This window comes from Panulirus ornatus, chromosome 67 (assembly GCF_036320965.1).
Source record: "Panulirus ornatus isolate Po-2019 chromosome 67, ASM3632096v1, whole genome shotgun sequence".
Classification (NCBI taxonomy): Eukaryota; Metazoa; Arthropoda; class Malacostraca; order Decapoda; family Palinuridae; genus Panulirus; species Panulirus ornatus.
The window spans coordinates 19,539,005-19,553,163 of NC_092290.1; the positions used below are offsets into that span (position 1 = coordinate 19,539,005).

At 40.6% G+C, this 14,159-nt stretch overlaps 1 protein-coding gene across 7 annotated transcripts in view; it reads right to left on the minus strand.

The window, feature by feature from the left end:
- The window catches only part of LOC139747138 (nuclear transcription factor Y subunit alpha-like), a 211,476-nt gene that overhangs the window by 111,090 nt on the left and 86,227 nt on the right, over window positions 1–14,159 (minus strand). For all 7 annotated transcript variants that reach the window (XM_071659059.1, XM_071659061.1, XM_071659062.1 and 4 more), the window contains exons 5-7: window positions 8,180–8,295; window positions 541–708; window positions 296–372 (exon numbers count right to left, since the gene is read on the minus strand). In XM_071659059.1, coding sequence (XP_071515160.1) covers window positions 296–372; window positions 541–708; window positions 8,180–8,295 — 361 coding nt within the window. The remainder of the gene's footprint in view (window positions 1–295; window positions 373–540; window positions 709–8,179; window positions 8,296–14,159) is intronic.

The following is a 14,159-nucleotide window of genomic DNA, read 5'->3' on the forward strand; positions in this document are numbered from 1 at the left end:
TTATGTACATGTGTATACATGTATACGTCTGTGTGTGTATATATGTATACGTTCAGATGTATAGGTATGTATATTTGCGTGTTTGGACGTGTATGTACATACATGTGTATGTAGGTGGGTTGGGCCATTCTTTCGTCTGTTTCCTTGCTCTACCTCGCTAATGTGGGAGACAGCGACAAAGCAAAATAAATATTAAAATAAATATCCATGTTGATGCTGTTTGCCTTATATCATTATAATGTCATACCCAAGTCCACATCACCATTAAAATAACCATATGCTCGAGTATACTTACTGTCCTTTATGGAATCTGCCACCCTCTCCTCTTATTCTATTCATCGCATGCCGATGTCTCGACTCATGAAGGTATTTCTGAAAAATAAAATTAGGATTTCTTGTTATTTATAAATATACTTAACCACCTAAACATTATGGTATTCAAAGTCTCAAAAGTACACCCTCCTTGGATTTCGATGAGATGAATATAGCATTTACTTCATAAGTTAGCATCATGAGAACATTTCACACTATATTAATTACTTTGCGTTCTTTAGGTATCCGCCCTTCACCCTCTAACTTGGCTCTGGCTTGACGTCTTTTGAGAATTCTATGATATTGTTTAGCATTAACATACAAGGGCTCTTCTTCTAGAAGTTCAGGTCCAGGAAGAGGTATTCGTTGCAACTGGGCTACACCACCATTACCAACCTAAAATGATAATTCACTTGTGAGAAAAGGTATGAAAATTGAAAGTTAAATACTTCATGAAAACAAGATATCAGAAGTGCCAATATATAAATTATGATACATGAAGGCAAAAGTTCATGCAAGTCTTTAAGTTTCTAAATATGACAGATGTGGAAAGGAATTGTATTTTAGTTTAAAGGATATATGAAAATTGTTGCCTTTCACTATTTGTTTCATGGCGCTATCTTAACAGGTGGCGATAATGGGACATGGATCAAGTCAAGCAATTATGAATATGTAAATTGTGTATAAATGAGTTTGGAAAAATGTGTGAAAAGAGAAAGTTAGGAGTAAATGTGAATAAGAGCAAGGTTGTTAGGTTCAGTAGGGTTGAGGGCAAGTTAGTTTGAATGGGGAAAAATTGGAAGAATTGAAGTGTTTTCGACATCTGGGAGTGGACTTAGCAGCGAATGGAACAATGGAAGTGAAAGTGAGTTACAGGGTGGGGAAAGGGGCAAAGGTTCAGGGAGTAATGAAGAAAGAGTGAAAAGAGAGAACATTATCTTGAAGAGTAAAAATGAGTATACTTGAAGAGATCGTAAATCCAACAATATTGTATGCTTGTAACAAAGGCACGGGCTATAGATGGGGTTGTACAGAGGAGGGTGGATGTGTTGGAAATGAGATGTTTGAGGCCAATATGTGGTGTAAGGCGGTTTGATTGAGTAAGTAATGTAAGGGTAAGAGAAATGTGTGAAAATAAAAAGAGTGTGGTTGAGAGAGCAGAAGAGGGTGTGATGAAATGGTTTGGACATATGGCGAGAATGAGTGAGGGTAGGTTGACAAAGAGGATATATGTGTCAAGAGGTGGAGGGAACAAGGAGAAGTGGGAAACCAAACTGGAGGTGGAAGGATGGAGTGAAAAAGATTTTGAGTAATTTGGATCTGAACATACAGGAGGGTGAGAGGCATGCAAGGAAAAGAGCGAATAGGAACGATGTGGTAAGCTAGGGTTGACATGCTGTCAATGGACTGAACCAAGGCATATGAAACATTTGGGGTAAACCATGGAAAGGTCTGTGGGGCTTGGCTGTGGATAGGGAGCTGTGGTTCCCGTGCATTACACATGACAGCATGGTGGATTTGGATGGTGCTGCAGTGGAATATATTTAGAAAGAGGGTGACTACCTTGCTGTTGGTTGGTAAGGATTTTCAATGTATGTATGTATCATGGTGAAGTGCCTGAGGACTGGGAGAAGGCATGCATAGTGCCATTGTACAAAGGCAAGGGGATAAAATTGAGTGTTCAAATTACAAAGTCTATACAGCATTCCTGGGAAATTGTATGGGAGAGTATTGATTGAGAGGGTGAAGGCATGTACAGAGCATCAGATTGGGGAGGAGCAGTGTGGTTTCAGAAGTAGTGGAGGATGTGGGGATCAGGTGTTAGCTTTGAAGAATGTATGTGAGAAATACTAGAAAAATAGATGGATTTGATATGTAGCATTTATGGATCTAAAGGAAGGCATATGATAGGGTTGATAGCTATGCTTTGTGGAAGGTCTTAAAAGTATATGGTGCGAGAGGAAAGCTGCTAGAAGCAGAAACACATTCAACAAATCTTCAAAATACTCACTTCATCACTACCTGTTATCACATCCCCCCTTGCCCCCTTCACCAATGTTCCCATTTGTTCTCTTGTCTTACACATCTTATTTACCTCCTTCCAAAACATCTTTTTATTTGCCCTAAGTTTAAGGATACTGTCTCACCCCACTCTTATTTGCCCTCTTTTTCAACCTTTGCACCTTCCTCTTGACCTCTTGCTGCTTTCTTCTATACATCTCCAAGTCATGTGCACTCCTTCCTTGTATCGTTCAAACACCTCTCTTTTCTCTTTCACTAACAATATTACTTCTTCATCCCACCCCTAATACCCATTCAAATCTGCCTAACTCTCACATTTCTAATGCAACAAGCATTTTTTGCACATGCCATCACTGCTTCCAAATTACATCCCATTCCTCACCCACTCCCCTCACCTCATTTGCTCTCACCTTTTGCTATTCTACACTCAATCTTTCCTAGTACTTCCTCACACAAGTCTCATTTCCAAGCACTTACTCTCATCTTTTTTGAAAACCTCTACAAATCTTCACCTTTGCCTCCACAAGATAGTGATCACATATCCCAACAGCTGCCCCTCTAAGCACATTAACATCCAAAAGTCTCTCTTTTACATGCCTATCAATTATATGTATGGCCTTTCTTCTTATGTTCCCTGGTGCTACCTCACTGACACATGTACATATTCATACTGGCTTGCCTTCAACCATTCCTGGTGCTACCCCAACCCATAGGAAACAGCATCACTACCCCCTGCTTCAGCAAGGTAGTTTAAGGAAAATAGACAAAAAAGGCTACATTCGTTCACACTCAGTCTCTAGCTGTCAAGTGTAATGCACTGAAACCACAGCTCCATTTCCACATCCAAGCCCCACACACTTTTCTATGGTTTACCCCAGACATTTCACATACCCTGGTTCAGTCCATTAACAGCACATCAACAACATTCCAATTCACTCTATTCCTTGTATGCCTCTCACCCTCCTGTACGTTCTGGCCCCAACTGCTCAAAAGCTTTTTCACTCCATCTTTCCACCTCCAATTTTGTCTTCCACTTCTCCTTGTTCCCTCCACATCTGACACAAACACACACATACATACATACAAACATACACACATGTAAATATATACTTCCCATGTATTCCCTGAGTGTCGTTAAATGTAACTAAAAGGGGAGGGAGCAGGGTGCTGGAAATCCTTCCCTCCAATTCTTACTGTTCCAAAACAAGGAACAAAAAATGGGACCAAGTGAAGATTTTCTCTCTTAGGCTCAGTCCTGTTCTTAGCACTACTTTGCTAATGCAGGAAACGGTGAATATGACAAAAATATGTTGTGGATAAGAGGGCCAGGGAAGTGAGTCAGTTGTTGTTCGCCAATGATACAGCTCTAGAGGCTGATTTGTATGAGAAACTGCAGAGGTTGGTGACTGAGTTTGGAAAAGTGTGTGAAAGGAGAAAGTTGAGAGTAAATGTGAATAAGAGCAATGTCATTAGGTTCAGTAGGTTTGAAGGACAAGTTAATTGGGATGTAAGTTTGACTGGAGAAAAACTGTTGGAAGTGAAGTGTTTTAGATATCTGGGAATGGAAGAATCCATGTTAGTGGAAAAGAGTCACAGGATGGTTCTGGGAGTGATGAAGAATATATGGAAGGAGAGAACATTATCTCGGAGCAAAAATGGGTATGTTTGAAGGAATAGTAGTTCCAATAATATCATATGGTTGCAAGGCTTGGGATATACATGGGGTGGTATGGAGAGGGATGGATGTGTTGGAAATGAAATCTCTGAGGACAGTATGTGGTGTGAGGTGGTTTGAGCATGTAAGTAATGAAAGGGTAAGAGAGAAGTGTGGAAATAAAAAGAGTGTGGCTGAGAGAGCAGAAGTGGGTGTGTTGAAATGATTTGAACATATGGAGAAAATGAATGAGGAAAGACTGACAAAGAGGATGTAAGTGTCAGAGGTGAAGGGAACAAGAAGAAGCAGGAGACCAAATAGGAGGTGGAAGGATGGAGTGAAAAAGATTTTGAGCAATTGGGGCCTAAACATACAGGAGGGTGAGAGGAGTGCAAGAAATAGAATAAATTGGAACAATGTGGTGTACAGGGGTCGACGTGCTGTCAATGGACTGAACTGACATGTTAAGTGTCTGGATTAACCATGGAAAGGTCTGTAGGGCCTGGATGTGGATAGGGAGCTGAGGTTTTATTGCATTACACATGACAGCTAGAGACTAACTGTGAATGAAATCTTGCCTTTTTGGTCTATTTTCCTGGCGCTACATCGCTGAAGCAAGGGAGTAGTGATGCTGTTTCCTGTGAGGCAGGGTAGCACCAGGAATGGATGAAGGCAAGCAAGTACACGTGTATATATGTATATGTCTGTATACATATATATATTGATATGTATGTGTATATGTATGTATATGTGCCTGTATGGGCATTTACAAGTATATGTGTGTATACGAGTGGATGGGCCATTCTCCGTCTATTTCCTTGCACTACCTTGCTGATGCAGGAAACAGCGATTAAGTATACTAAAGAAAATAAATGCATTCTTTAAAGCAAACAACTTATCCAAACACCCTCTACCACTTCTGAAACCATTCTGTTCCTCCCCAATCTGATGCTCTGTATATGCATTCACCTTCTCAATCGCTACTTTTCCATGCAACACAAGATGCACACTCAACAAACTTATTCTTATGTAGTTTGAACACTCACTTTTATCCCCTTGCCTTTATACAATGGCAATGTACATACATTTTGGATACACTAAAACACCTCACTATGATCCATACATAAAATAAAATCAAAACTAAACCAACCAGAGACACAGTCACACTCTCCTTTTGGAATTCAACAGCAATATCCTCCACTCAGCTGCCTTGCCACATTTATCCTTCCACAAGGCTTTCACCACCTCTCCTCATTTCACTAAACCATACTCCCTTTACATACCACCCAAACCCAAAAACCATATATCTGCCAACCTATCATCAAACACATTCAACAGTCCTTCAAAATACTCATTCCATCTCCTACTCTCTTCAACTCAACGCAATTCTCATTTGTCCTCTTTTTCAACCCCAGCACTTTCCTCCTGAACCTACTTCCACTTTCTCTTACAAACCAATCCCAATTATTCACACTCCTCACTTGTAAGTACCACCCATACATCTCTCTTTTCTCTCTCAATTGTAAGTTTACTTCATCAACCCACACCTCACTACCCTCTCTAACCTTCCCATCCCCCATCTTATGCATGCCACATGCATCTCTTACGCACACTAGCACTACTACCTAAATATTTTCCATTCCTCACCCACTACCTTAGCTTTGTATGCTCTCACCTTTTGCTGTTTTGTACATATCTCTTGGTATTCCTTCACACAAATCTCTTTTCCAAGAGCAAATACTTTCACCACTCTCTTCCCACTCAAAACACTTAAACTTTTCTAAAAATCTCTACAAATTTTCACCCTTGCCTTCAAAAAGACAATGTAAAGAGATCCCACTAGCTGCCCCTCTTAGCACATTCACATTCAAAAGTCTCTGGCATACCCATCAATTACTATGTAATCCATTAATGCTTAATGCCCTTCTTTCCTAATCACACGCAAAAAAACTTGTGTATGTTCCCTTTTTTAAGTTAAGTATTCCCAATCACCAGTCCTTTTCCAGCACACACTCCACTTACTGTTTACCATTTCCATTCAATTTACTGAATACCCCATGCCCCACATTTATAACTTCTGCAACAGTAGCCTCAGCAAACAATGCACAAGAGTTGCCCTCTGCCAGTAGCATGTTAAGGGTGAGGCACTAAAGGCTAAGCAGCAGCACTGGAGTTCACTAGTTAATGGAGACTTCTGTCAAGGCCACTCCCTCGAGAGAGTTCCAGGTGGGAACAGGAGTAGAGATATAGCTGGATAGCACTAAATCACCCATCACTAATACCCTGTATCTTGCATCATAACTGCTGACACACTCATTTAGCTCCTCACAAAACACTTGCCTCTCACCATTTTGCTTCTCATGGGCAGGTGCATAAACACTGATAATCACCCATCTCTTGTAATTCACTCTCATTTTTACTCACAACAGTCTGGAGCTCCTTCCATTACACTCTCACACACTCCCACAACTCCTGCTTCAGCAGTAATGCAGACTCCTAGGAGAAACTCTTGAGAATGGTGATAGCAATTTGGGCAGGAAGTATGCAAAGTAGATATAAACAAAATGAAGAAATGAGGTGAAGCACAGAAGTCAGACAGGATAGTCTGATTTAAAGTTTAAGTTTAGAGGACCTGGAGCACTTTAAGGTGCTTAAAGTGGTTGTGGCAGATAGTAAAACCAAATGGACTTAAGTGAGTTGCAGGGGTAAAGGAAAGTAATGTCCTACGTACATTAACCCATAAACCACACTTTTCAGAGAGAGAGAGAGAGAGAGAGACAGAGAGACAGACAGACAGACAGACAGAGAGAGAGAGAGACAGACAGAGAGAGACAGACAGAGAGAGACAGAGACAGACAGAAAGAGACAGAGAGAGACAGAAGAGACAGAGAGAGACAGAGAGATAGAGAGAGACAGAGAGTGTGTGTGTGTCTACTTTCCTCTATACTGTTGTGGGAGGGTGTTGAGTGGACAGGACAAGGCCCTACCTGATGGCATGGAAGGTCCTTATTGATAGGAATATAAAATTATCATGAATCTTCCCAGGTATAATTTCTTTCTACACACACCTAAACATAGTAAACACTTTCTTGTAATGATTTCACAAATCCCATCTTCATAATTTACACTTCTTTACAAAAGCATATTTTCTATATATCATATGCACTATCTACATACCTACAGTAACATTTACATTCACAGATCATCATTTTCACAAATGCAAAAAATATTTTCATCAAAAATGTAAACACCCTTACAAGACAACTTTTTTCATTTTGTTCTAAAAATGTCTACGATAGTGATTATGTAAACTTAGCTTCTCACCAGGATTCACAGCTACATTCTCACAATTTACAGGTGATAATGATGTAAGACAGTATTTCTATTAGTGTTATAAGGTTGCTGGTGACACCTTTAGGTAAAGGATGCAATCATACATCAGCTCTGAACTCAAATGAGAGGCTGAATGAAAGGGGTGACAAAGAGGATATGTGTATCAGAAGTAAAGACAGCAAGGAAGAGGGGAAGATCATGGAGATGGAAGGACAGAGTAAAGGAAGCTTTTGAGTATCACTGGGGCACACACTTGATAGAAATATCTGAAGTAATGTTTTCTAACATGCTTAAATAGGATATGTGAGGCCATCAGGCAAATCAATGATAAGTCTCAGGAACTTGGCTTTGGATGCATACAAAGCCATTGTTCAAATGTTCCTGATGCCACCTCACTAAAGCTGGAAAGAAAATCATGTATGAAATAAAGCAGAGCTCAAGAATTTTATCATCCTATCCCTGGGAATAGAAAGGAAGAATAATACCTTGTACCTCTACTATCATTGTAGGATGCAACTAAAAGTTATGGCAGAAGATGGTCTGAAATCCTCCCCTCCTGCATTAACTTTCTAAATGTAAACACAAAAGGAGAAAGGCAAGGATTTTTTCTCAGTAATCTGTTCCTGGGGCTGCCTTACTATGGCAAGAAAAGGGGAGCAGGTTCTATATGAAACAAGTGACCCATGACAAACATAATAATGTATGGTCTGCAAATTTAAAAAATTGCATTAATCTTGATTCTAAAATCATGCAACAATTTGGTCTGATTCATTTAACACATTGTTCAATAACAAGATCTAATCATTAAAACCTTAGTAATGGCAATTTCTATACCCAAAGAGACAAATTTAGACTTACCATAACTACATTTGCAAGATTAGTCTGTGCCGTTTGTGCTGTTTGTTGGGCTGTCTGGCCCTGGCTTTGTTGCACTGTACCAGCTTGAGAGGTTGTTGCGAGCTGGATCAGGTTGCCTGAAACATTCAAAACTTAAACAAAACGACGATTAGTGTACGATTTGTTCATTAAACCAATACACTTTCAAGATTACTAGTAACACATGAGAACCACCAAATAATTTTCACACTGCCTGCAATGGTGCCTATGCAAGACTTCTTCTTTGATATAAAATAAAAAAACATTAAGGTTATTGCAGGTTTTTGTGAACTACTCTTCAGTAATTCCACAACAATCTTTGTCACCTAAACAATCTCATGTTCATTACTATTCTTTTTTCCATACTTGTCACTGTTTCCTGCATTCCCGAGGTAGCACCAGAATCAGACGAAGAAAGGCCACATCCGCTCACATCCATTCTCTAGCTGTCATGTGTAATACACCAAAACCACTGCTCACTATACAAAGTCAGGTCCCACATACCTTTCATGGTTTATCCTAGATGCTTCACATATCCTTGTTCAGTTCAATCACAGTAAGTCAACCTATGCATACATCATACCAATTCCCTCTATTCTGAGCACACATTTCACTCTCTTGCATGAATTACTCAGGCCCCAACTGCTCAAAATTTTTCACTCCATCCTTTAATCTCCAATTTGATCTCCCACTTCTTATTCCCTCCAAATTTGCACATATATCCATCCACATTGCCAACCTTTCCTCACACATTCTTTCCATATGTTCTAACCATTTCACCACACCCTCTCAACCACAATCTTTTCATCAAATCTCACTTACCCTTTCATTACTTGTTTGATCAAACCACTTCACACCATACATTGTCCTCAAACAATTAATTTTCCGCACATCCACCCTCCTCTGCAGAGCCTTATCTACAGCCCTTGCCCTGCATCAACATAATATTGTGGGGACTATTATACCTTTAAAAATGCCTCACCACCCCATCCTATCCACAAACAAATTAACCAACCAAACTGAGATCACACAGTCCTGCTGCTGACCAACATCAACATGGAACCATGCATTCTCCGATTTTCCTACTCATACACGTGCGTCACACCCAAGAAAAACTTCTCACTGGTTCTAAAAGCTTTCCTCCCACATCATATATTCTGAAGACCTTCCCAAAGGCATCTCTATCAGCCTTATTATATGCTTTCTTAAAATCTATATATGCCTCATACAAATCAATTTATTTCTCAAATATCTCTCACACATTCTTTAAAACAAACACCTGATTCACACATCCTCTAACACTTCTGAAACCACACTGCTTCTTTCCAGTCTAATGCTCTGTACATGCCTTAACCCTCTCAATCACTCCCCTCCCATACAACTTACCAGCTATACTCAACTACTCAACAAACTTTTACCTCTGTAGTTTGAACATTCACTTTTATCCTCCTTGCATTTACACACTACGGCTATACATGCATTCTGCATATCCTCAGGCACCTCACCATGATCAATACATACAATGAAAATCCTAACTGGCAAATCAACAATAGTTACCCCCTTTCTTAAAAAAATTCAACTTCAGCCATCTTGCCACATTTTATCTTTTGTAAGGCTTTCTACGACCTCTTTTCTCTTCACCATACCACTCTTCATGACTCCTTTCACATACCACCATGACCCAAACACCTTATATCTGCCACCTTATCATCAAACACATTCAACAATCCTTCAAAATACTCACTCCATCTCCTCCTTACTTTATAAACACCTGTTACCACTTCCCCATTTGCCCCCTTTACCAATGTTCCAATTTGCTTTATTTCTTTTTTTCCCAAACTTTTAACCTCCTTCCAAAACATCTTATTCTCCCTAACAATTGCTGTTATTTGCTCACCTTATGAAGCAAGATAAGTAGATATCATCTACTCTAAAATAGCACATGGAGATTTCTAAGCAATATCAATAAAGAAATAAAGCAAATGGATTTGTATGTAGCATTTATGGATCTGGAGAAGGCATATGATAGAGTTGATAGAGATGCTCTGTGGAAGGTATTAAGAATATATGGTGTGGGAGGCAAGTTGTTAGAAGCAGTGAAAAGTTTTTATCGAGGATGTAAGGCATGTGTACGTGTAGGAAGAGAGGAAAGTGATTGGTTCTCAGTGAATGTAGGTTTGCGGCAGGGGTGTGTGATGTCTCCATGGTTGTTTAATTTGTTTATGGATGGGGTTGTTAGGGAGGTGAATGCAAGAGTTTTGGAAAGAGGGGCAAGTATGAGGTCTGTTGGGGATGAGAGAGCTTGGGAAGTGAGTCAGTTGTTGTTCGCTGATGATACAGCGCTGGTGGCTGATTCATGTGAGAAACTGCAGAAGCTGGTGACTGAGTTTGGTAAAGTGTGTGAAAGAAGAAAGTTAAGAGTAAATGTGAATAAGAGCAAGGTTATTAGGTACAGTAGGGTTGAGGGTCAAGTCAATTGGAAGGTGAGTTTGAATGGAGAAAAACTGGAGGAAGTAAAGTGTTTTAGATATCTGGGAGTGGATCTGGCAGTGGATGGAACCATGGAAGCGGAAGTGGATCATAGGATGGGGGAGGGGGCGAAAATTCTGGGAGCCTTGAAGAATGTGTGGAAGTCGAGAACATTATCTCGGACAGCAAAAATGGGTATGTTTGAAGGAATAGTGGTTCCAACAATGTTGTATGGTTGCGAGGCGTGGGCTATGGATAGAGTGGTGCGCAGGAGGATGGATGTGCTGGAAATGAGATGTTTGAGGACAATGTGTGGTGTGAGGTGGTTTGATCCAGTAAGTAACGTAAGGGTAAGAGAGATGTGTGGAAATAAAAAAAGCGTGGTTGAGAGAGCAGAAGAGGGTGTTTTGAAATGGTTTGGGCACATGGAGAGAATGAGTGAGGAAAGATTGACCAAGAGGATATATGTGTCAGAGGTGGAGGGAACGAGGAGAAGAGGGAGACCAAATTGGAGGTGGAAAGATGGAGTGTGATCGGGGCCTGAACATGCAGGAGGGTGAAAGGAGGGCAAGGAATAGAGTGAATTGGAGCGATGTGGTATACCGGGGTTGACGTGCTGTCAGTGGATTGAATCAGGGCATGTGAAGCGTCTGGGGTAAACCATGGAAAGCTGTGTAGGTATGTATATTTGCGTGTGTGGACGTATGTATATACATGTGTATGGGGGTGGGTTGGGCCATTTCTTTCGTCTGTTTCCTTGCGCTACCTCGCAAACGCGGGAGACAGCGGCAAAAAAAAAAATCAATAAAGAAGTGACAGAAATCATGAAAATAAAAAGTTTGTAAACTATGCAAAATCTCCTAAAAAGTATAGATCCAAAATACAATGCCAATATATAAAATCATGTAAGAATCCCTAAATCTAACTGAAGAAATAAAAGTAGCCCTCGGGCATAATAACATAGGATTATAATGAAGTGGAAGACCAAAGAAAGATTATCAGAAAAAGAAAACAGGAGGTATTAATACATGATCACTCCTAGGTTCTGAAAGAGCAATTAAGCCAACTTTGCTAAATGTTAGAAAAGTACCAGCAAACATCTAAAATAATTTCCTATTATAATATTTCAAGCGGGGAGTGCTCATCCTCCTCGAAGGCTCAGAGTGGGGTGCCTAAATGTGTGTGGATGTAACCAAGATGTGAAAAAAGGAGAGATAGGTAGTATGTTTGAGGAAAGGAACCTGGATGTTTTGGCTCTGAGTGAAACGAAGCTAAAGGGTAAAGGGGAAGAGTGGTTTGGAAATGTCTGGGGAGTGAAGTCAGGGGTTAGTGAGAGGACAAGAGCAAGGGAAGGAGTAGCAATACTCCTGAAACAGGAGTTGTGGGAGTATGTGATAGAATGTAAGAAAGTAAATTCTCGATTAATATGGGTAAAATTGAAAGTTGATGGAGAGAGGTGGGTGATTATTGGTGCATATGCACCTGGGCATGAGAAGAAAGATCATGAGAGGCAAGTGTTTTGGGAGCAGCTAAATGAGTGTGTTAGCGGTTTTGATGCACGAGACCGGGTTATAGTGATGGGTGATTTGAATGCAAAGGTGAGTAATGTGGCAGTTGAGGGAATAATTGGTATGCATGGGGTGTTCAGTGTTGTAAATGGAAATGGTGAAGAGCTTGTAGATTTATGTGCTGAAAAAGGACTGATGATTGGGAATACCTGGTTTAAAAAGCGAGATATACATAAGTATACTTATGTAAGTAGGAGAGATGGCCAGAGAGCGTTATTGGATTACGTGTTAATTGACAGGCGTGCGAAAGAGAGACTTTTGGATGTCAATGTGCTGAGAGGTGCAACTGGAGGGATGTCTGATCATTATCTTGTGGAGGCTAAGGTGAAGATTAGTATGGGTTTTCAGAAAAGAAGAGTGAATGTTGGGGTGAAGAAGGTGGTGAGAGTAAGTGAGCTTGGGAAGGACACCTGTGTGAGGAAGTATCAGGAGAGACTGTGTACAGAATGGAAAAAGGTGAGAACAATGGAAGTAAGGGGAGTGGGGGAGGAATGGGATGTATTTAGGGAATCAGTGATGGATTGCGCAAAAGATGCTTGTGGCATGAGAAGAGTGGGAGGTGGGCTGTTTAGAAAGGGTAGTGAGTGGTGGGATGAAGAAGTAAGAGTATTAGTGAAAGAGAAGAGGGAGGCATTTGGACAATTTTTGCAGGGAAAAAATGCAATTGAGTGGGAGAAGTATAAAAGAAAGAGACAAGAGGTCAAGAGAAAGGTGCAAGAGGTGAAAAAAAGGGCAAATGAGAGTTGGGGTGAGAGACTATCAGTAAATTTTAGGGAGAATAAAAAGATGTTCTGGAAGGAGGTAAATAGGGTGCGTAAGACAAGGGAGCAAATGGGAACTTCAGTGAAGGGCGCTAATGGGGAGGTGATAACAAGTAGTGGTGATGTGAGAAGGAGATGGAATGAGTATTTTGAAGGTTTGTTGAATGTGTCTGATGACAGAGTGGCAGATATAGGGTGTTTTGGTCGAGGTGGTGTGCAAAGTGAGAGGGTTAGGGAAAATGATTTGGTAAACAGAGAAGAGGTAGTAAAAGCTTTGCGGAAGATGAAAGCCGGCAAGGCAGCAGGTTTGGATGGTATTGCAGTGGAATTTATAAAAAAAGGGGGTGACTGTATTGTTGACTGGTTGGTAAGGTTATTTAATGTATGTATGACTCATGGTGAGGTGCCTGAGGATTGGCGGAATGCGTGCATAGTGCCATTGTACAAAGGCAAAGGGGATAAGAGTGAGTGCTCAAATTACAGAGGTATAAGTTTGTTGAGTATTCCTGGTAAATTATATGGGAGGGTATTGATTGAGAGGGTGAAGGCATGTACAGAGCATCAGATTGGGGAAGAGCAGTGTGGTTTCAGAAGTGGTAGAGGATGTGTGGATCAGGTGTTTGCTTTGAAGAATGTATGTGAGAAATACTTAGAAAAGCAAATGGATTTGTATGTAGCATTTATGGATCTGGAGAAGGCATATGATAGAGTTGATAGAGATGCTCTGTGGAAGGTATTAAGAATATATGGTGTGGGAGGCAAGTTGTTAGAAGCAGTGAAAAGTTTTTATCGAGGATGTAAGGCATGTGTACGTGTAGGAAGAGAGGAAAGTGATTGGTTCTCAGTGAATGTAGGTTTGCGGCAGGGGTGTGTGATGTCTCCATGGTTGTTTAATTTGTTTATGGATGGGGTTGTTAGGGAGGTAAATGCAAGAGTCTTGGAAAGAGGGGCAAGTATGAAGTCTGTTGGGGATGAGAGAGCTTGGGAAGTGAGTCAGTTGTTGTTCGCTGATGATACAGCGCTGGTGGCGGATTCATGTGAGAAACTGCGGAAGCTGGTGACGGAGTTTGGTAAAGTGTGTGGAAGAAGAAAGTTAAGAGTAAATGTGAATAAGAGCAAGGTTATTAGGTACAGTAGGGTTGAGGGTCAAGTCAATTGGGAGGT